General features: G+C 37.7%; 1 protein-coding gene and 1 pseudogene across 1 annotated transcript; one reads left to right on the plus strand and one right to left on the minus strand.

The window, feature by feature from the left end:
* The first annotated feature begins 6,528 nt into the window (after positions 1 to 6,528).
* On the plus strand, positions 6,529 to 19,397 carry LOC138043877 (zinc transporter ZIP13-like). The gene is made up of 11 exons (XM_068890371.1): positions 6,529 to 7,008; positions 10,207 to 10,311; positions 12,568 to 12,710; positions 13,807 to 14,011; positions 14,882 to 14,919; positions 15,271 to 15,360; positions 15,936 to 15,986; positions 16,771 to 16,833; positions 17,215 to 17,275; positions 17,404 to 17,503; positions 18,433 to 19,397. Exons 1-11 carry the CDS (start codon positions 6,711 to 6,713, stop codon positions 18,503 to 18,505), a joined length of 1,227 nt encoding a protein of 408 aa, XP_068746472.1. The 5' UTR covers positions 6,529 to 6,710; the 3' UTR covers positions 18,506 to 19,397.
* A 1,381-nt stretch (positions 19,398 to 20,778) lies between these two features.
* The window catches only part of LOC138043876 (uncharacterized), a 19,494-nt pseudogene continuing 15,713 nt past the window's right edge, over positions 20,779 to 24,559 (minus strand).

The following is a 24,559-nucleotide window of genomic DNA, read 5'->3' on the forward strand; positions in this document are numbered from 1 at the left end:
TCTTTTTAACTTTTAATGTGAAATGTAAACATAAGTTTGCCCGTACAGATTCAAAACCATAGAAAACGTGACACTCCTCCACAGAAAACACTTATTTCCAGGTTTGTACGCAAATGCGAAAATTGCGAATTTTGCGAAAAATCGCCAAAATCGAGAAGGTGAAAAGAAGAAGGCCAGTCCCCAACTTAGACTCGCGATTTCTGCGAAAATGGCGAGTCGGGGACTAGCGTTCTCTAGCTTTCCAGTGTTTTGCAATTTTTGCGATTTTTCACAAAATTCGCCTTCGTCGCATTTGCGTGCAAACCTGGACATATCTCGCAGAAAAGGCTTCCTTTCGGCGTGCGAGGAAAATCTCTCTACTCGTTTCTGTCCCCCTGCCACTCGACTCTTTCTGCAGCGTGAAACTGTGGTTTTTTTTGGTAGAGTACTGCACTACACACTATGTCACTGGGTTGTAAGAAGTCTGTGGTGCCAATAGGCCCGCAGCGCGTGCATAAATCACGGAAAAAACAGGTCTGTTGGAAGCGTTCTTGAGTTTCAACGCAATGAGCCCCAAAATCGGCAAGAAAAATGATAAGGCAGCTGCTATTTCCAAAACGACGGAATTACCTGGTGATAAATAATCTCGTTTAGGAGAGTAAATTTTTGACTTTGAAGAAACAATGGTCAACCTCAAGAGTTAAGCAATTGTGACCTTTGTGTTGAATTCGCAACTTTCTTGTCAAAAACCCAAACTAACAAAAATAAAAACCCGGTGTCTTGCCATCATTTCGACACAGATGCATCCTTTGTTTCGCGAGTAGACATGCAAGGTGACTTGATCACGGCGCCCGCTGAATTCGTTGTCACTTTCGATTTTGCGATTTACTTGTGCAGCCAAAAGTTTAATAGAAAAATTGAACGTAGCAAAACTCTCCCAAAATGTTTTTCGCTGATGATAACTTTTTATATTCTGTGTTCAAAATTAAGTTGTTTTCATGTCGCAAATTTTGTTGCTGATGGCAAAATGTTTTATTTTCGATCGACACTTCCTGAAAACTTCCTTTTGCTCTTCCTAAAAACTGTTGATCAATATTTATTTTGCATAAAGCGGGCTAACAAAATCTGCTTAGTTTACATTTTTGAGCGTTAAAATATAATTTTCCGTCCTTTGTTTGTGACAGCAAGTCATATTTTTTGAGGTCTCCCCATGCAAATACTAACCCCGCCGGACAGGACTTCACTTCAGTGAACTTTTGTCTTAGAAATCAGAGTGCACGCTTAAGCCGTGTGGTGAAAAAGAAGTTGTAAGGGAACTTGAAAATGATCAACATGTCAGCCTCAAAGCCAATGCTTCTCGATTCCCTTTTCTTTTCTTCAATCTTTCTGGGTTTAGTATTTTTACTAGTAACCACATGTCTTCTCAGGGGGCTATTTACCTTAGACATGTACCATGGCACTATAATGATATACGGTACCAAAACAATATCGTTTACTATTGGAGCTACGCATTACGCAAAGATAACTTGAATCTCCTCGAAGAAAAAACGCAGCTCCGTTATGGAATAAAGAGCTGTGTTACTGCACTACCACACATACGCAATGCGTGCCTATTTTTTTCATTTCTTCTGATATATTTCCTTTTTGTGTTTTTTTGGTAAGTCCGATCTTCCGACCCAAAATTACGGATCTACGACGGCAACGTCGACGAAAACGTCACCCGCAAAATAAAACTTCGCTCTATCGTGAGTCCTGCGCGGTTATTTTATTTCGTTCGCTTCGTAAAATGTGGGCGAAGTATCCTAAAAGTAAATTGGGTACGAGCGGTTTTCACGTGTATGAATAGAGCATGAAAGGTTTACATAAATATGCATGCTCACGTTGTCGTCAAGACCTCACAATTGGTAATTTCACGTCGTTGTTGTGCCGCATGTGCGGCACAATTAACCAATGATATTATTTTGTGGCGTTGTCGTTAATAGACCTTTTTACCGATACGGCGGCCATTTTGATTTCTATTGTTTCGAAAGACATTATGGGATGCTCAAGGGGCAAGTCAATATGTATTTGCCCCCTGGGCATCCCATAGTAAGTAGTTTAAACAATAGAAATCAAAATGGCCGCCGTATCTGCAAAAAGGTCTATTGCCGTAGCCGTGGCCCTTTCCGCATCGCTGATGATAACTTTTTATATTCTGTGTTCAAAATTAAGTTGTTTTCATGTCGCAAATTTTGTTGCTGATGGCAAAATGTTTTATTTTCGATCAACACTTCCTGAAAACTTCCTTTTGCTCTTCCTAAAAACTGTTGATCAATATTTATTTTGCATAAAGCGGGCTAACAAAATCTGCTTAGTTTACATTTTTGAGCGTTAAAATATAATTTTCCGTCCTTTGTTTGTGACAGCAAGTCATATTTTTTGAGGTCTCCCCATGCAAATACTAACCCCGCCGGACAGGACTTCACTTCAGTGAACTTTTGTCTTAGAAATCAGAGTGCACGCTTAAGCCGTGTGGTGAAAAAGAATAGACCTTTTTACCGATACGGCGGCCATTTTGATTTCTATTGTTTCGAAAGACATTATGGGATGCTCAAGGGGCAAGTCAATATGTATTTGCCCCCTGGGCATCCCATAGTAAGTAGTTTAAACAATAGAAATCAAAATGGCCGCCGTATCTGCAAAAAGGTCTATTGCCGTAGCCGTGGCCCTTTCCGCATCGACGTTAAACGCGGAGAAAGAAAAACGGACAGCCTTTTGTTCAGTCACCAAGTCAAATCTTGCCCTAAACCACGAGGAACCGCAGCTAGAACTAGAAAAAGGGTCCATTGTAGTAAAATACGATACATAAAACAAAGCCAATAAATGACACGGAAAATTCCCTGTATTGCCGTCAGACACAGTCACTTTGTGACCTGGCTTAGTTTACGCAGTATTTTGTTTTTGACGTCTGCTGAAAAGCTCGCTCTTTTTTTCGTGTCACATTTCATTTCAAAATAGTACTTGATCAGACAGTTTTTGATGATTTTGATGTTCATAAAGTAATAGTGATGTCGAGGATAGTATAAAAACAGATAGCTTTCAACTTCAGTGGCCTAAATTTTTAAATTCCCAAATTTTAAAAAATTAAGATTTTTTGTAATGGACAAAAATCTCAAATTTACAACGTCCATCAGGTAAGGTTTCCGGCCAAGTACTATTTGGCAGTGTGTTACGGCAACCATTAATTCACATCTCTTCCGCGGCGCTCATACTTCCGATGATCATCAACGTTCACAGCAACGTCATTTTCAAAATAAGTCCAAGTGCTGAAGTGTGTTTTCTCTGTAATCTGCAGTGACATAAGCGGAAGAGTTTACACTTGTTAGCCACGTGACAATTTTTGATTGTGGCAACACGGACAGTTGACAGTGGCGTCATTGACACTAAGGTGGGTTTTTGGTTAAACATCTGTTCGGAAGAAAACCTTTCGTCAGGGAAATGCTACCTCGTACTTTCTTATTCTGGTGAAGAAATGTGTTTTTCTTACGTTGCATGAAAAAAGTTAAGCGAGGTATTTTCAGAAGGACATAATCAGGTCGCGAAGTCAAACGTGGTTATGAGTTTCACGTCCCTAAACATTTTCAAACTCCGAACATGAAGACTCTGTGAAATACGGAAAAAGCGTTTTGAGATTTTTAGATAATCGCAGCAGCGAACACTGAGGGAACGTTTCTTGAGCAGTGACGAAAGGAAAGCCTGGGAAACACATTGAAGTCCGTAATATCGGTGCTGTGCACTCAGCTATCAAGCCAACTATATATAGTACATATAGCATATATATTTGCCAGCTATAAATAAAAGCTATTTTTTGCAACTGATAAAGGCCCTTATGATAAAAAAAAAAATGTCATGATAGCCAACTGCAAACAACATTTCAGTTGATACATACAGTGAAAAAAGCGATTAATTTAAATAGTATACCGGCAGTAATATAATTTCTTTCTGAAATTCTACACTTTTTTATGAGAAAATCTAACTTTGTGCTGAGGCTGAACGTTCTTGTTGATGTTGTTTTTTTTTTTTTGCGATTTAGGTCTGAAAACGTTCTTAAGGTTTAGGGTTAGGGTTCTTCAAGCTGTGTTCGACTAAAAACTCAGTTATTGTTCAGTGCACCGTGGACGGTAAAGAAACCATATTCAAAGTCCCACCTTCAACCGACAGACATGAGGTGCCGTGGAACAATTTTCATGTGTGAAAATCCAGTCAAAGCTGAAATTCATCCAGTCATATCGCTACGATAAGCAATGCGAATTTCCATAACAAAAACCAACGGTCGAAAAGCCTGTCGGTTGAAGGTGGGCCTTTGATAGGCCTTATCACGGTTTTGGAAGCCATCTTGACAGGTAGGCAATTTTAAATTTCCGAGTTGCATTTTTATGTAATTTTTTCCCACAGACGCATGGCTGACTGAGCGTAAATTTATTTCATGGCAAAATTTAAAATTCGGCTGGGCAAATTCTAGTGCAGGTAGGTTCCTCAAATTTTGTCAGTAAAATCCTCTGGTTAGCAACTAAAGTTTACCATTCGCAATTTTTTTCTACATTCTGGGTTTTTTCAAGTTATTTTAATGCAGATTCCCATAGAAACACTGTTTTTTCGGACACCGAAAAGCCTGGAAAATTCATTTATTACCTCTATGATCATCAGGGTGCAGTGCTACCATTTTCCAACTATAAATAAAAGCTACTTTCTGCAACAGATAAAAGCCCTGGTGACAAAAAAATCCCATGAAAGTCAGTCGCAAACAGCAGTTGTTGATAAATATAGACAATATGGTGAAAACGCCGAGTAAATAATTAATAGAAATTTCTTTTGAAGATACCAATAGAATGGTAAGAAATTACAATAGACGAAATTGACAAGAAGGTCGGGGGATGAAAGGAATAATTGAGTTGTTGGAATAATGGAATGCTGCCATTTGTGGGGCGGAATAACGGAATAATGACTTAAATCGTCCGGAATAAGTAGATTTTTTCAACGGAATAATGAGTTCTTTTTTACTGGAACAATCGAATAACGAAGTTTTTCGAGCAGCAATAATATCAATGGAATAATGAACACCCCATTATTCGTCTTCACCCCCGAAGGAGTGAAAACCCGTACCATTTTTCTTTTTAGATGGCACGGGACAAAAAATTACATTTTCTGCACTTTTGATAGTTTCCAAAGGCCGGTTAACTCAAGTTTTTTTTTTACTTCACTATTGTGGTGGGTCAATCCGTCATCAAGCGCAAACAACTCGAACGTTTAAACTTCTGACGCTTGTGAAAAACTGAATAGGCCATTTCCGAGTACGTTCATGTCTGCCTCCTCTTCAAAGTGAGTCTAAGTGCGAAGTTTTTGTGATGGTAATTAGTTCTACTTTACATCTGAATGAAAACTAATTTTCATAAGAAAAACTTCGCACTTGGACTCGCTTTGAAGGGGAGGCAGACATGATTTCGGAAATGGCCTATTCTTGGTTTGCATCCACGTGATGTGACGGCCATGTCGGTGTACAAAACAAAGAAAATGGTCCCACAAGTTTTGCATAATAATAGAGTCAAATTCCCAAAGACATTTTACTTCATTGTTCTGTACACCAACATGGCTGCCGTTAAGTCAGATGTAAAAGCGGTCTACTACTTGAAATGACCACGCATAGGACGTAGAAGAGATCAATTTAAAGCGCGTCAAAGATGTGCAAAGCCAAACAAAAACGTTCTTATTCGTCTGAGCCAGTTTGACTATTCATTGACTCCCTGTGAATTTAATCTATTTTTTCATCCGGTGTAGCATAAAAACCCTGTTGTAACGACTAAAAACTTTTTCCTTATTTATATTGGACATATCACTGCCTGCTATCTTCCAAGCAGGGGCCGTGATCAGCCAAATGCAAATGGGCTATGTACATGTAGCCGCTCCGATTGAAGTAGATTAAAATTTTCCCCTTTATACATCGATCAATAAAACTTGTTCCACGCAAATCCGCAAAAGATTCTGTTATCTGCTAAGAAATAGTAATTTCCTCTATCAAAAGCATGAATTTTTGTTCACCATGTTTGACAATCACAAGTATATTTTTTTATCATAAATACTTGGCTCCACACTGGCTACTTCCTGGCCCATGACGATGAACTAAACTGGAATTAAGGTCAACCAATAGCAAAGACGCCGCCAAGATCGACACGAGCACAATCTTACATTTTCATTCCCAGGATTTCCAGCATTAACCAATTAGCTCTGTCACATTGCTCAATATCCGAGGCAGGAACCTCCAAAAATAGGTGGAGACCCTTGACTAGGCCTCTCGCTTTTGTATAGCGATCTATTTGTCAACATGTTTCCCTAATATACTCCAGATGTACCACTTTACGCACAAAAAAAAAACTCCTCCTTTCTTCAACTTCCTTCTTTCCGAGAAGCTAAAGGAATTACAGGTAGGCACGTTATGTATGGGAATATATGTCCCCATACATAACGTATCTATCGAATTACAGGTACGTGCGAGGACAACGAGGACTTACGAGGATTACGAGGACCAATAAAAACAAACGCAGTTGGTATTGCGGGCGCAAGTTGCAGAAAAACACTGAAACGAGGAGAAAACGAGCACAAACGCACAAAACAACACCAGCAAGTACGCCATAATTTAAGCCCGGAAATCGCAGTTGCGGGGTCAGAAGCTCCCACCTTTTTACTGGGCGAACAATATGGCGACAACTTCTTGGATCTCTGCTCTACTCGTCTTATGGCTGTCGGTTCTGGTTTCTGAGACTGCCATGGTAAAAATTCATGATCGGGTTGGACCGCGCGCAGCAGCAACTCAAGCAGAAACTGCCAATTGGTGTTCCTTCGAGCCGTGTAAATATCTCCCCGATTTGTCGAAGATTTTTGCCAAGAAAGAGGCCTGGTTATATTCAATCCCAGCAACAATCCTTGTAGGGCTGGCGGGAGTGTTTCCTCTCCTAGTGATATCTGTGGAAGCTGGACATTCTTTGCGTGAAGGAGGTAGGTTACGTTGTTTTGTACGTGCAATGCAACAGCTGAAATCCTCGTTTTTGAGGCGAATTGTTGTCATGGATCTCGCCGAGCAGTGAAATTACGCACATACACTATCCTTTTTCAAAATATTGTAGCTACAACAAATGGCCATGTAGAGTTTGATAAACAGAAAATATAAATGTGATGTTCAAGAAGAATTCGAAATTCGATCCCACCTTTAATTTTAGCCGACAAAAGCACAGCCTTGAAAATCGTATGTGATCCGCTGTTTTACATCAATAAAAATCCATCAGGGTCTCTTAAATTCCATTTCCAATTGTAGCTAGGGTAGTTTTTTGGGATTGTAGAAATTGAAGTCGATTGTTCAAAATTCTTATTAACGCGGCGCGTCGCAGAATGGTAGTTCGCCCTTTTTACATGCCTTTCATAAAATTCAAGAACACCAGCTCTTCTGTATTTTTTCATCACTTTTTCTGAGATGACGTACGTAGATATTTTTAAGCTGGGTAAATACAAATTGCGTTCTTGTTACAAAGGTAACTTTATTGTCTTGCGTTTAATTTCAAGACCAATTTGCGTTCTCAGTACAGTCACGCTATTTACGTAGCTCATTTAATTTGTCATGTGATTCAAATCACAGGTTTGTAACTTCCTTGTGCCTTTCGTATTAAATTACTTGTTTCATCAAATTTGTATCGTCAGCCTTATATTGCTGCTTGTTTAAATTTGTACTTTAAGTGGTCTAATTCGTGATTGTATACGTAATCAAGTCTCCTTTTTCTTAATATAAGTAACCTTTCAGGTGGTGCTTCAATAATCCTTAAATAGTTTGTGAATTTTAGAATACTCCTTTCTTGATTGTCCCTGTGCAAGATGAACTCTGTAGATAGTTCTGCCTAAGAGGTACATGCTTCTACCCAAATGGACCAAAGTAATTTATATTGCGGGTAAAGCAAGTGCGGTTTTGCAGGCTTATTACTTTAACACGTTCACAGCTTATTTGAAACAAGCATCATTTGCATGACAACATAAATAATCTAATTTCATGCAAGTCTACTCTGTTCCTGTCTACAGGAGACTCATTTTAATTAATCATGCTGTAATAAAATTAGGGATAAGGATAGAAGTAATATTGTTCTTTCAATACATTAAAATTCAGTCCAAAACAAAAGGCATCATCTCAAGGCTCTGGGGAATAAATATAAGGATTACGTTTATTCCCCAGAGCCTCGAGGTGATGCCTTTTGTTTTGGACTGAATTTTAATGTAGCGAAAGTGGGCTATTTCAGACCAATCTACGTCTGTGTGCTATTGTTTTCTTACAATGGCATCCTTGTTAGAACAGAAAAGAAAATTTAAATTGAGAATAACAATACAGGCTATTGACATGAAGTGCATTAAGACATGGGTATTCAAGAATAGAGTAATCTTTTCTTTAGCCAAGTTTTTCTTAGTTATTTTTATTCCTGAATCAATGCCAATGCTCAAAGGATGCAGCAAAAAATTATCTATTTATATGGCTGAACAATGTTGTAATCTGATACTACTTTAGGTAACTTAATCACTTGAATGATTTCCCATGCAAGACCTCTGTGATCTTACTAGAGTTGATTGTAAGAACTGCTAGCAGTATTCCTTTAAAAAGCTGAAAAGAAGACAATGCACTGTTGAAAATTACCAAATTAGCTTTTATGGTGTTTTCCATTTTCTATTAATTTATTAAATACAGTAAATGCAGTGAAGCCTCTGTGCACTAGTTCAAATTTTTTCTTGGTTTGAAATTTTTCAAACCAGTTCAATTTTGATTTTTGTGTGTGTAATATTCATTATCATAATCTGAAACAAAGGTAAAATTAAAATTGAACTATGTAGTTTGAAAAAATTTCAACCAAATGCATGACATTGTATAAAATTGAACCAATTTCATATTCACCAGATTTGAACAGAGTGCAAATTTGGACTCTTACCAATTATTGTAGAGAATGAGTCAGCACTTCTTTGTCTTGAAACTTTTTAACATGGTTTCACAAAAGTATATCATAAATTATTTTCAACTAAATATACTCTATTTTGTGTTTCATTTACTGTCTTTCTTTCGATTGCTTGGTTACAGGTATCTTATACATTACATTGTACATATGCGAATATAACCTGCGCTGACAAAAACGTCTTTTTTTCCGTTAGGTATTAATGAAACATTAAGTCTAATTTTCACTGTATTTCCTCCATCAGACCTTGAACATTTTTACTGAATTATGAGAGAGTTTAAATTATTCCTTTCATTTACGTGTATAAGAGTGGAACTTGTAAATTTTACTTTGCCTGTAGTGCCAGGCAAAGGAAAAAGGGTTAACAACATGTAGGTCCACTCAGAAAACTATGCTGCCTTTACTGTGCGAATCTGAAAACCATGAACCATGATTTGATTTGACATGTCCCATTGTGCAGCAACCAATCAGAAGCGACAATTGAAACCACAAAGTAATCACTACTTTCTAGTTGCAGTTTAGTTTTATCATGGGTGATTGGCTTTTTATTTCATAAATATTTCTAGTTTTCGTGGTTTTTGGGTTTCACAGTAAAATGCTATATGAAAAGGCAGGTACTATTGAAAGTCGAATCAGATCGAGGTCCCATGATTTATGAGTCAAATGGTCAATGAGTCAATGAGTCATGAGTCATGAGTCAATGAGACTCACAGTCAATATAGCAGTAATGTATTGATTAAGCCTACATTGTAAGCCCTCGTTTCAGTGATTAGGCCTAAGCACTCTCTGAAATTTTATCTTTCATTTTATGGGTAGGGTAACTGCACTAACTCATTGACTCATGACTCATGACTCGTGACTCGTTGACTCATTGATCATTGACTCATAAATACTTGATACTCTGACCTTGGTATAATAGGGGCAAACGTTGATTAGTTTTGGCTTCCAAAACTGTTTTTTGCTCAATGCAAGGTGAGCAATATGAGTTGATCCTGTCTGACTTTCGTACCTGCCCCATCTAAAATATTGAAAAACCTGTTGCGACAACAAATAAGTTAACTTTTGGGGACAACATTATGGTGACATCATTGTTACCCTGTTTAATTAATTTAAGTAATATTATTATTACCATTCTCATTATTGTTGTTGTCAATTATTAATTTTCTGTTATTTATTTAACGAGTTGTTTTTTGCCTTATAAAATTTGTTTTTTCAGTGTCTGCCGACCACCTGAACTTATTCTTGAGCTTTGCAGTTGGTGGTTTGCTAGGAGATGTTTTTCTTCACCTTTTGCCAGAGGCCTGGGCACATGTTCATGATGGTAACCCTAAAACGTGTCTTTCTTAAGTTCATAAAAATGTGCACTGTTTGTGATGTGTTTTAAATGAAATGGAAAAAAAATGATAAAAAGTGAGAATTGTGTCACATGTAATTATTACATAATAGACCAGTGCGGCCTAGTGGTTACGGCGCTTGCCGTGAGATTCGGAGATCCCTGGTTCAAGATCCGTTCTGACCACTATATAATTGAATTTAATCCTGGCATTCCCTGGTTCAACTTCCTGGCTGCATAAATTTGTAAATAGCCAACTGCCTTTACCTCCAACCAGTTGTCGTTGTTCTGTTCTGTCATTTCATTGACTGTCTTTCATTGGCCCTGAAAAGCCCGGCCTATGGGGAGTGATCAGTTAAGTACATGTACAGTTGTATCTATTGTATTGTATGACACTACCATTTCTCAGGTCTGTGCTCAGATACTGTCAGTTCTGTGCTCAGAGACTAAGCCTTAGAATAAAAGTGAGCCTGGAGGTGACCATGTTTTGATACAAACCTCGCTACTTTTCCTATGTAAATAGAAACTCATTAGCATTACAACAATGTGATTTATGTGAGAAAAGCAACAAGGTTTGTATCAAAACAAGGTCAGCTCCAGCCTTGCTTTCATTCAAAGGCCTGGTGACTGAGCACAGAACTGTGTGGTTTATTGGCACAAGGCTGCTGCCTAAAAAAATTGTCTGGGAGCCCTTCGGGCTTCCAACATTAAAAGTTAGTAGCCCGAGTAATTTTTTCAAGAGCCCATTAATTAATTCCAGCTGGGATCATATTTACATGTGAGTGAGGATTAATCAAGTAAGGCACCCAATCAGGCTACTTGTTCAGAAATTTGGTCGCCCGTGCTCGCAAATAAGGCCCCCCAGGCGAGCGGGCGACCGTTAGGCAGCAACCTTGTGGCAGCTTCCCTTGTGAGCTTTTCAGGCCCATTGAAAACTGCGGACCAGACTAAAAAAGCAAAACTGATGAGCTGTGGACCTGTTAGTCACCTACAATAAAAAATATTACTGTTAATGTCACTATTCCATAATTTAAACTAAGAGTAGAGTGTAATGCGACTAGATAGTGTAACGACAACAAATAAGCAAATAACAATATGGCGTAATTGAGGGGGACACAGCCCTGTGGCAGGTTTTTACGCGACTTAATAATAGGTGCAAAAACTAAAAGCCTCACTTATTCCCCCACAAACGTGGCAATAGAACAAGAGTATTGGCAGAGCCTTTGTTATCTCCCCAGCACAGCAGAGGCTGGATCGGACAAGATAAAGGCAAGGATATAAGATGGCAAGACACAAGCAATGCCAAAGCTTGGGGGAAGTCGCTACGCAGACTTAACCGACCACAAGGAGTGACCCCAGTTTATTGGCAAATAACAAACAAAAGTCCGTCTCCCGGGCAGGGAGGGTGGGAAATTTTAAAGCAAAATTGTTACAAACTGTGTACTCTCGTGCAAGCTGCCAGGATTATGCCCTGTTACAGTGTATTGAGATTTATATAGCAAGACAGTGTCTCAAAGTTCGACCAATAGGTACAGCTGTACTACGAGCTAAAGAGACGCCACGTGGCGGGCTTGTCAGCCATGAATGGGGCTAACAAATATAAGGACCAATCTAGGAAAAGCTAAGATATATCACTAGATTACTCAGTAAGATAGAAGCTAAAATACAGACATGAATAGCGTTTGTACTAACTGCTAGAATAAGGGAACATTCATTTATGAATACAGCCTTCAATATTGTTCTATTATTTATCTTACTGGATTGCGTGACGAACGAAAGCAGTCTTGCCCTCTAGGGGTGTCATGTTCCATTAACTGCGTTTTACCAGCCGGTAAAAGCGTTATTAAAGAATTTAGAATTGGTATTGTCAAGAACAATTCCAGCTCAAAGTGGAACTTGAAGCCCTGAGCTCCATATTGTTAGTTTAGTGCCTTAAACACCTGGGGCCAGTTGCTTGAAGACTGGTTAGCGCTAACCGTTGGTTAAGAGGTATCAAAACCTGTAGGTTTCCATGGTATTTAACGCTGGTTAGCACAAACCATGATTCGAGCAACCCGGGCCTGACCACACAGCCTTCTCTATAAAGATAAATACATTGTACATGTATGAAGGAATTGTGATACTTTCCTTTATAAGCATTATTCTCTATTAAGAAGCTTCCAAAAAAGCAAGGCATCTTTTAATTAAGACTGTATGAGACTGTACTTGTGCTGCTGTAAGTTGGAGATTGTGTTCTCATTTTAGATGGTGATCTACACACAAATCACTTTTACATTGGTTTTTGGGTGCTGGCTGGAATATGTGGTTTTCTTGCTGTTGAAAAAATCTTTGGAGAGAGTGAAGGCCCAGATAATTCTGCTAAACAAGGAAAGGTTGACAAAGGAAAGGTAACTTACAGTATACACTGTGTCTTGTACATGTGGAGCTGAACTGTACCTGAAAGTACCTTTAAAATACATTAATAATTCATGAGCAAAACAGCTTATCAGTTCCCCAAAAAAACATCACATGCACGCGCTTTAAAAACCGATAAAACATCCCTTATTAGAGTTCTTTATATAAAGCATATTACTAAGGCTTAGCTTGTTTTTCTTGTTTGTTAATGTTCTTCTCTCATAATGGACCATGATTAATGATTTTTACAGTTATGTGCTGAGTTACATGGCCTATGAAGGAAAGTGCTCAAGGCTATAGATGACCTTGTTTTGATAGAAACCTTATTGCTTTTCTCATGTAAATTCCAATCAATTACATGTAGCATGAGAACAACATCATTAACATGAGAAAAGCAACCTCACTGTCATTTAAGGGCCTTGGAGGTAACTGTAAAAAGGTGTATTTGAACCGTTTGTTCAGACTCTAGAGGTTCATGCTTTTTGAGGGAAGTGTTTTTGAAGCCATTTAATAAACTCGCAGGTCATGTTCTATCAGGTCTAAAACCCAATAAAACACCCTGGCCTGCTGAGTCGTTTATTAAACGATACGTGTACTTAGAACTTTGTAATGATTTGAAGAGCCATTGGGTTCTTATGCACTGTATCCATCTTTCTAGCCTTCTATACAATGCAAAGTTAATTATCAAAATATCCCCGAATGGGGAGTGTGTAAGGAGAATCTAACACAAAACAGTGATGCAATTATGATAGATTAAAAGAGACCACTGTTTTGCTGTGACTTTTTCCCTTTAATGTCTCTGCATGCATGCAAACCTCAAATTTGAAAACACTTTGTCAGTTAAATTTAACATAGTTATGTACTTTAACTCTTAATCATTTAAGTGGTTGATTCTGATGCAGTGGTAATATACAACAACAGGAAAACAATAAGCTAGCTAATGAGGCAGACACGTATATCGGTATAATGCATATACGCGAATACGCGTATGGTTATATGCACATAAATGTATCAATATACGCATTTTGTGGGCATTTTGTGGTTAACATATCTGAAACACACAATAATAATTAGTGTGATTTCTTATAGGTTGTAAAGAACAGTGATATTTCCAATGGACATGTTGATCACAAAAGTGTAAATGGCAAGGCAGCGTCACTTGCAAATGGACATATTTATAAAGGAACAGCTGTATTGAATGGACTATCAAAATTTAATACACAAGCCAGACAAAGACAAACAGACAAGGACAATCAGTCTAAATCCACAACAGATAATGTAGATTCTCCCAGAGGTAATATTTTTAAAGTCAGCTGACTGTGTTTTCTTTCAAAACCTGTTAATAGAAACTCCTCTTGAAATGAACCTTGGGTAGGTTTATGAAATTCCATTCAATTTTGGCGCTTTTTAATTAATTGCAAAATCCTTTGTAATACTAACAATAGAATAAGCTAAACAAATGAATCAATTATGTTATGAAATTTTCCTAGTATTGTGTTAAGGGAACAAAAACCTTAGGAACCTTTTATGGAAACTGTCACATGATGCAGTTAACACAGATATACACTATACAATCATGTATTTGTCAATCAAAAAACTAGCAATCTGATTGGCCATCTAAATAATTGTGTTACAAAAACATGCAAGACTTTTTATGATGTATGACAGTGGGCCTAGAAGCATCATCTTCTTTCCAAAGGAGCAGCAATTTGCATTCTTTCAGATTTGACTCCAAAATATAAAGAAGTTACCAGTAATGGGAGCCTTGTTCAATGGGCAGCTCGCACATGTTGCAAAATATTTTTCTCATAAGATTTTCGGGTTTATTTGAGTGCTGGACAGGACAGTCTCGCGTATTTAAATAATACTATAAATTAGTGCTCTGTACTTGGTTTAACTGGGCTATGTTAATGTCTTCTTAAAACATCAAAACTCAAGGCCATGTTCACAAGAAATTTGCTACATTAAAGAAAAAATTCAAACAACTAGCAATCCCAAAATGCACAGCTTTTATTTCATGTAAAAAAGTGACAAAAGAATACAACTGGTCTTTTACCATGACTACAGTGGTACCTACAATTCACTTTTTTAACAGTTGTTAATGTGTTAGTTGATAGCAACACTTACAACAATCTCTATTTTTATTTTTCAATGAAAATAACAGATTCTTGTGAGGAGTCTCCAGCAGAAGAACAAATAAAAGTGAGATAAGTCAGTTATCCACTTATCTTAGAAAAATCTTAATGAATAATAATGTCAAAGTTTGTATGATTCACAGTAACCTGACAATATGTCAGTCACCTGGACACTGTCATGTGTGACCTGAGGACAGTTATTAAATTTAATTGGAGTTGACCAAAACATTGGTTCAGGGGTGTTAAGTTTCCTTTTAGAAACAATACTCAACAGTGAGAAATAATTGCTGTTGATCCCATTTAATTTTAAAATGATGCATCAATAAATGAAATTAGAGATTTGAAACAATAATAACAAAGATAGTATTAGTTTTTATATTCATGCCACCTTTCTTATTATTCATTTTTTTAATGCCAGGTTATTGGATATCTAAACTTGCTGGCTAATTCTATAGACAATTTTACTCATGGTCTTGCAGTGGCTGGAAGTTTTCTTGTTAGCACAAAGGTGAGAATTTTTTTCCCCTTGCCTCAGCTAAATCCCTGCATTGGCAATTATGTCAAACATAACTTGAATTTGATCTATCAATAATTTATTATAATTATTATTATTATTGATAATATTATTAATAGAAGTTTCAATATTATATTATTATTCTTATTATTTATTTATGATTATTGGTATAATATTGAAACTTCTGTTTTGCAGTTGAGACTGCACTGACATTTAGACCTGGGTGCTTTACAAATTGACAAGTTAAGGTGGATCATTTAATTGAGTTAAATAATAAGCTTAACCCATTCTCACTTCAAATTCCCTAGAACAACCCCCCATTGATGAGTAAAAACCTCTGGCGTTAGACAGAGTAAAATCTATCAAGTGTCACTCTCAGGGGTCAATGGGTTAATTTAATTTAATGCTTTTCATGTTCGAACCAAAATCTGTAGCTCCTGTCACGTTGATTTTATTACTTTCATATGTTCTCATTTGATCAGAATAGTAGTATTACATGATTGTATTTCAGTTTGTGGGAGTTTTTGGATCCTGGTGAAATTATTATAATAAGTTCTCTCTACTTTCAGATGGGAATGTGTACCACATGTGCAATACTTCTTCATGAAATACCACACGAGGTAAAATGAACTTCTGACTTGTATATCATTTTCAGTGTCACTGGGCCAAGTCTTTCATTATTGTTTCTTCGATATGTACATGTATTTGGCACTTCGAGCACATTTACATGTAGCATGAACATGAACAGGCTCTTCGCCTGGGTAAAATCTTAGATGTTTGGTACAATGTAGCTCTAAAGATCCTTTCCCTTAACTTGCATTGCCCCAATCGCTTACTTTTTGATAGCAGGTCATCACGAACAAGTCAAAGCAAATGTCTTCTGATAACCCATTAAAGAGCCTTGGAACATGCACAAAGAACTTTAAAAGTTGATGCTTAATCCTTTCCCCACACTGAAAGAAGTCACACTTGTAACTTTAACTCTGGATAACACCCAACCTGTTTTTCCATTCATGTACCTTTTAAGTGAACTTGCAATAATAATATTATTATACCCTTAGGCTATCAGTCAGTGGCTTCAATATGTGTCGGCTACTTCACTTAGAGAGGTCCTTAAAATTAAGTAATTTAGAAAGATTCTTTCAAACCTAAAAATAAAAGCAGTCTAAAATTATGGCCCTACTTAAACCAGCCGTCAACTTTGAATTATTACTTTTATTGAGGCCCTTGCCTAGCCTGTGAACGTAGACGAACTTCCGGTCATCCCCCAGCAGCGCATGCTGGAGATACGTCTGCGTTCACAGGCTGGCCCCTGCTCTGTGGTTTTAGATACCCCAGAGCTCTTCCCAACTTTTACACATTTTTGAGCTTGGAACTGTGTATTAATTTTGTCTTTTCTTGCAGATAGGGGACTTTGCTATCCTTTTGAAATCTGGTTTTAGAAGATGGGATGCTGCTGTTGGACAAGTATGTTTTAAGTAAAACCATAAAAGAAAAATGAAATTAATAAGAAACCCACCCACCAGTTGGCCCAGTTACTCTAGAGAACAGTTTCTTTCAAATGTCATCTTACATGGTAATGCATGTGCTTATGTATGAATAACTTATGACAAAACAAAATGAGAATTCCCTTGAGAACATCACATGGTCTGAAGTGGGAAAACAAAACGTACAAGCTAAGGAGGTCAAATTTTAATGAAGTGCAAGGGGTAGGTCACCTTTGTGATCAATATGCTTACACATAATTATGTTGAAAATGACTTTATTATTACGGTATCATTATTATTATGCTACACAGTACTAGTGTATCCATCTTGTCGCAGAATCATGCCTTTCTCTTCATTGCAGGTAGTAACTGCCTCTGCTGGGATCTGTGGAGCTGTTTTTGGTCTTGTAGCAGAACATGCAGGTTTGATATTTCATTTGGCCTTACTTGCAGATGCATTATTCCATTTTCCCTGTGGACTCTTTTTATTAATTTTTTCTCTGTAATGAGAAATGAACATGGAATAACCCAATCTTGTTGTTTTGTTAAAGGGGATTCAACTGCATGGGTGCTGCCATTTACATCTGGGGGATTCATCTACATTGCTTTGGTTCAAATTGTTCCGGAGCTGCTCCAAGAAACAAGACCAAGGTAAAGTCACTCCCTTGGTTCGCACTCTGTTCCCAAAGACGAGTGCACAGACATTGTAATATAATTTACACAATGTCATGTATTTCTGGCACAGAAGAAATTAATTCCTTTTTGGCCCTTTGTCCTTTTTTGGCTGTTTCAGGGGGTCAGTACCCTTCTTTTGCTATCTGTTAAATCCCGTACTTTAATAGTGGCATAATTTAATTATTGTACTTGTAAATTTTAACATGGGATACAAAATAGACAGCATTGTTGCCGTTAGTTATGCATTGGTGTGGTATTAGATCGCTCCTTACAGGGGATTCCAAGTTCTGTTGTTTCACCTTCGACCTCTATACAATAGACGAGACAAAGTCAGAGGCCGACCGCAGTCGAATGCAACCCAAAGGCTCCTTTTTCATTAGCCTCTCCCGTGACTTATGCCAGGGAGTGGTGGGTGCCACTCCAATGCCGTTGCATGCACAACTTGTCCCCAGTTAGACTGGTACTCATTTCACCCACCACGAATGGAATGTACGGCAAGTGAAGTGAACTTGCTGAACTCGGCAAGCTGAGGGAACTTTAGAACGTACGGCAAGAGTTATTCCTAGATGGTCACCCGTCCAGAAACTAACTGTGCCCAACAGGGCCTAACATTGATCACCACACGAGAAGCAATTTCAGCCCCATGAGCCAACCGCACCTCCCTCTCTATACAATAGATGTTTAAATAAATTAATTAATAAATTAATAAATAAATGGATACTTTTCCTGAAGGGGAAATTATTTAGAATTGTGTGCAAAGGTCAGACTTAAGTTATCTGTCAAGAGTCAGTAAAACTATCTGTGCTTTTAAGTCTTTGTTTCTTTTGTTGGTAACTGCTTTTCTTACAAGGTAATGGTGACTTCTAACGAATGCATTTTACAAGAACTTTTTTTCCTTCTTTTAGGGAATCATTGAAGCAAACGCTCATGATGTTGGCTGGAATAACCTCAATGGGAATTGTGTCTTTCGTTCACTGAAGAGATTTAGGATCAGTTTAGCTTTTAAGTACTTTGATGAATATAGAAAAACTGCAAAGGCATTAAATCTGAATACTGGGCAATTGTTTTAGTTTTGGGTGCTAAAACAGGGATTTTTTTACAAAATTATTTGGAGTAGTTTCTAGTTTTTATTTAGTTAAAGCAGAATGATATACAATACTGGTAATCAAGGGCCAGGTAGCATACAGTTGACTATACAAGTTCAGTTTTTTCAAAGCATGTTTTTGTCCTCCTGTGGGCATCTTTGATTGTGGGTGTGCGTACATCTATTTTTGTAATTTCCCCTTAGTTTTGGAATTCTGATACTAGAATATAAGATTGATTAGAAAAAAAGGTTTCCAAGTGAGGGAATAAAAATTATTATTTTGGCAGAAGGTAATGTCATTCAAAATAGAGAAACTTGTAACTTTTAGCTTCCTTTTAACTAAAATTTAACTTTGAAAATGAATGAAAGACATAGTGAGGAGGTTTTCACAATGGAAAGTGAACCAAATGTAGGAGCTGTCACAGATGTGTGTACTGAGAGATTTACAGTGTGGTTTTTCTCTTTAGTGGTCTTTAAATCAAGCAAGAGTAAAATACAAAATTGAAACAAACTACAGACCCTGCCCGCGGAAGGCCTCTGCAGTAGTAAACTCAAGTCGTTGTGGAAGATGACTAAACAAGGTTGCTACATTGTAACAGATGGTAAACTGATAGTAGTTTCTAAGAAGCATTTAAATTGTACACATAAACAAGTTTAAAAATGCAAGCACTTTTTCTGTAGATGCTACTACTACAGACTAAATATATTAGCATTATTTTTAGTGTCCAAACAAAGTGGGCAACTGTTATCATTACTGACATTTGAATAAAGGTATTGTTGTAAGAATGTTTCTGCAGTGTCTTTGGCTATCTCTTACTATGGAGTGAGATATCTACTTGTCAACTGGTTTGTTGGTGGGTTCACAGTCTAATAATCACTTTTTTCTTTGAAATGGAAAGAAACTGAACTGTTTAGTAAACAGTATTTCCCCCATGTTTTTGAGTTGACCAGAGCACTACCAACCCAGAAATGATATTTTTTTAATATGCAAACTGGGAATTAGATCAGTGTTCACCCCAACCAATGTTGATGTCCCAGCTCCCACAGATTTCGTGTCTTCGTGGAAGAACACCTGAACTAGGTACTGCGATTTTCATAGTTCTGCAGAATTTCATCTTCAGGTGACAACGGCCAAACTGCGTTTTGGTTTCCATCATTGAAACTTCCGATGCCAAAATCAATATTGATGCGTGACATGACTTACGAATCAGCATCATTGGTTCCCACATTTAAACTCAGTGCTGATGGAAAGCGGTGGAATCTACACAAATATTTTTACCGAGGAACCTCTAAAAAGATATGTTATTTGAGCCGTAATTGAAGAAAAAACCCAATTCACTTTCTGGAGGTGGAGTTGATCTTCCCAGCTACATGTATGTTTGGAGAGCACAATGTGAACAGTCCCCAACTCTTTCCTAGAACAGCAATTTAACACTTCCTTGTAGTCTCAGAGTTCATGATGGCAATTTCGTTTTTGTTGCAATGATCGACAAGGAAAAGCATCACAAGATCTCTAAAACTGGAACTGTCTTGCATGTTGTAATGTTGAACAGGAACAAAGGAAACGAATCACAGAGCACTGAATCAACACTATCATGCATTAAAGTGCCCCTGTGATAAAAAAACAATCACTTCCTTTTTTCCTTCAGATTTTTAAAGTGTGCTTGCTTAACAGCTGGCTTGCAAAATTTTGAGCTTTGATTTTTATCCAAAGGAGATTTACTTTTGAGTGTCAGTTTTGGATTTCATGGTCCACTATTAATCACATTCAAAACCAACCGATTGGACCTAAGAGGGCTGGCTGGATCCAGGAAAAAGTGACATCAAAGGCTCGCTAGCTTAAAATTTCAGCGTGTGAATGCAGCTTATTATAATATATTATGCAAAATGCGAGTTTAAAAGCTTGAAAGCCCAAACTCCCGTGTTGCATATTAATTTTGCAGTGTACACACGCATTGCATTCTTAAACTAATGCGCCTTTGAAAGTTAGTAATGGCGAACCATTAAATAGGTATGTTACAGTTAGAGTAAATGCCCTTTTTGAAATCAAGGCTTAAACTTTGGTTGCTTAGTGTTAAGTAAACATAGTTTAGACAATCTAAAGAAAAATAAGAGTTGATTAGAAGCAGAAATCATGATAAAAAGTTTACAATAAAACAACTGCAGGTTTTGCCAAAACTTATAAACATTTAATTACACAATCATTTTTCAAGACCATATTTTTTTAATTACACATATAAGAGCAATACTTTTATTATCACAACAGCCAGGATATTGCATTTTAAAAGCTCATCTATTGAAGTCAGCTGCTCTCTTCATTTGGCTGTGTGATACGAAGTTTTCCACCATATTTTGCTTCCACCTTTCTTAAGTCCATGCCTTTGTTCTCTGGGACATGTTTGAATTTGCATTTCTCCCCAAAGCAACAGCCAGTTGTACGCCAGAAGTAACACTCATCTCCATTTACTGGGCCAGATAGCTTACTAGCTGCTAATTTAGGGTCTCTGTTAAAAGGAAGGGAAAAAACTGTCAGTCACTTAGGAGTAATACTGCAGTCTCTCTAATTCAATCCCTTGAAAGCATCTCCTGTAAAAGGTGTTGCCAAAACCACAAACGTTCTGCAGTTTTTCAAGATCTGGCAAACTCTTGCTGATAATCTTGGTGCTCATGCTTTTGATGAATTCTCTGGGGTGGGAGATCGCATCTAACAATGTCAAGGATTATGAAAGAAATGTATATATCTGAAGTGTGGGCTACAGACAAATGAAAGAAAATGATCCTTACACTTATCTGGATAAATTTTACACAATTGTCTCCTAATATTGACACCTAAGAAATTCAGGTGGCAAAATGAAGCTGCGAGGATTACTTCTTTCATTCATCTATAAACAGTACTTCAAAATGTAAATTCCTTTCACTCATCGAGTCCTTCACGAAAACACATGGACCCAACAAATTGACCTGCTCCCTACTGTGTGGCTTCATAGCTCATTTGGTAGAGCATTGCACTAGCATCACAGAGGTCATGGGTTGAGTCAGCTGAATTTTTCAGGCATCTATAATCAGAGACAATTGCTTAAATAGTCCAGATAAATCTGAGGATCAGTTCTTTCGATAAAATTATCAAGGATTATATAACTTTACATTAAATGTATAAATTTTATTCAATTTCACTTCAAGGAATATCAATTAAAGTTAAAAACGAAGGTCTAACTTTGTTCACAGTCAAAAGGTTCTAAAAAACTGAAGAAAAAATATTACAAGATACATGCTTAATTACAATAACATCGCATCACTGTGCCCTAATTACAATGTAAATTGTTGTGTGTAAGCCAGCCCAAATCAAGCCAGTCAGTCATTTCCAGCATTGAACATTTTTCACTTACCCATCAATAACTGGTTTCTTTTTTATAGAGGCCACAGAGTTTGTACCCATCACGTGAACAGCTTGGCTTCCTGGAGATCCTGTGTTGTTTGGGTACCTCAACAGAATTGCCTCGCCTCCCAGCTCATAACCCTTTAAAAAGAAACTCTTTATGAGTACCAATAACTTTCAGTAGGAAATTAAAAATTAACAGATTTGATTTCCTCGTCAACTGGGGGTGCCCTAGGGCATTTGAGGTGTCAATGGGTAATGGCCCGAGGGGCACCCCACTGAAAAAGGGTTAATGGGAATAATATAGTTTTTGAGTGAACCTAGATGTTGTACTGGTTCTGGAGTCAATGGGTTAAAATACTGGGACAACCAGTAATTCCTTTTGACCATAATTTCTGAATTCCAGATTACAACTGAAAATAATAGATGGGTACCTTTTACAAAAATAAACAATCCCCTAACCTGTAATTTTTCAAGAGCTACTGCTGCTGATTCATGCTTGTCATAGTTGACAAAAGCGCAGAATCTTTTTGGGAGAATGCGTACAGTATCCACTCGGCCACATCTACTGAACAGCTGCAGTAAATGCCTCTCACTCACTTTCTCCGGGTTGACGTTTCCAACCCACAATGACCGACAAGGACTATCACCATTGGCGGTACTTTCAATGTGCCTGCCCAGACCAAAATAAAAGTGTTATGAAGCATAAAAATCGGTAATTTCTTGGTGGACAACTGATACGAGTTTTGCACAAATTGATATGAAACTTCAACATTCCCAAAAATTGTGCTCATGCATCATTGGAGTTTGATAACTGTCATCAAAATCAAATTAAACAATCAAAAAGCACACATTAATAATTTTGTCTCTCTTGAGGGAAATCTGTGCTCTTTGATTGGTTAATTTGACTTGATCAAAGTCAATGGTGCATGACTTCTGTCCACAACGTCTGGCAATAACAAAAACCTGAGCGAAGCTTGAAAATCGAGCAGGATTTTGAGGTTGCAGAGCCGTGTAAATTTGATGATTTTTGGCTTTCTACGGCTTTGGCATTTGTGACTTTCTACGTGCCCAAGGTTAGGATGCGAGCGACCTTTGGAAGGGGGAGAATTTTGGCTAAATTCTGGAGGCACTCGGCCGTGAGCGGTCTTGGAAGTTGCACTCCTTGTCTATTTATATTTTATGTGGCAACACGTAGGATCTGAAGAGGTAATTGAAGCGTCCCAAAAACCCATCAAATCACTCAGGACAACGCAGAAAATAGTAAATGAGTGAACTTTATTTATCTGGCTGTCCATAAAACGAATTTTCGAAAAGAAACATCATGATTTGAAGTTTTTATGGAACATTTTCCACGATCAGTTGAATTGGCCATTACAACTGTCTCAAAATAACGTGAGGTCACGTGCTCTCGCACCCTTAGGGTTGTCTGCCTGTGGTGGAACAAAAATTCTGATTGCCTGATCAGGCAAGCGTCAGTGTCAAACACTGTTGACTGCACAAATCGAGCAGGCATAAATTATATTTTTTGGTTCAAATTGCGGCTGGGAAGGTACCCTGACCCAGCCTGTTTGAGCTTAAAAGTGCTTTTAAGGTGGAAAACATCCAAGATTTCAACAACGAAAAGTGTTCGAGAAGCTGGAAAATGAGACTAGAATCATGGTATTGTGTCATTTTCTACCACCAGAGTAGCCTCTAGTTTACAGTGTACATCTTTGAGATTGGACATCCATGTTTTGGCAAATTGACACTTGCCAAAACAAGGTATCCGCTGACCAGTATCACATGATCATATCCCAGGCTCAAGTTTAGAGCTCTTCGAGGTCAGCTGCTTTTTGGAAGTTGACTGCTGACAGGTCCTGGGTTTCGATTGGATTGCAGGCTCAAGCAAGGTTAACTTATTGTAAGAATAAATAACCCAGGAACTTCGCTTTTAGGCTTGGATATATCTATAATTTTATATTAGTGTCTTTGAAAAATTGGGGACCAGCAAAAAAGATGATTATAGAAAACTGGCAATGCAGATTTACATTCCTGACCTACTTTAGTGAAGGTAAAATGTCCCTCTCCCTGGGTCCAACATAAGGTATTCAAAGTTCCCAGGGTACACCTGGGAAGGGGAGTTTTGAATTTGGGATGCCCTCTCCTTTACATGAGGCCTGCCTTTCACTTAGTTAAAAGTGCATTTTGTTTCACAGCAGAGTGATCGGACACCAACTAAGTGGAAGTGAATGATATGACAGAAATCAATAAAAAAGGAACTGCAGAAAGGATGAGATAAAAAATAAGAAAATAAATAAAAGGAAATATGGGAAACTACAATCTGATCAGGAAAGCAACCTCTTAACTGTGGGGTTTTGACAGTGACACAGCCTAAAAATATCCCACACCCACATGCTGTTCTGTCTTTGTCATCTCATATACATTGCTAACCTGCTCTGTTGTTTTTGTTGCTCATCTTCTCCATCAGAAACATAAATTTCTTCAGAAACAGGCACTTTCACTGAAAAGTTAACAAAAGATCTCCTCAGAGACCTTGTGGCATGATGCACTTTTGCATTGAGCTCATTTT

This window comes from Montipora capricornis, chromosome 3 (assembly GCF_036669925.1).
Source record: "Montipora capricornis isolate CH-2021 chromosome 3, ASM3666992v2, whole genome shotgun sequence".
Lineage (NCBI taxonomy): Eukaryota > Metazoa > Cnidaria > Anthozoa > Scleractinia > Acroporidae > Montipora > Montipora capricornis.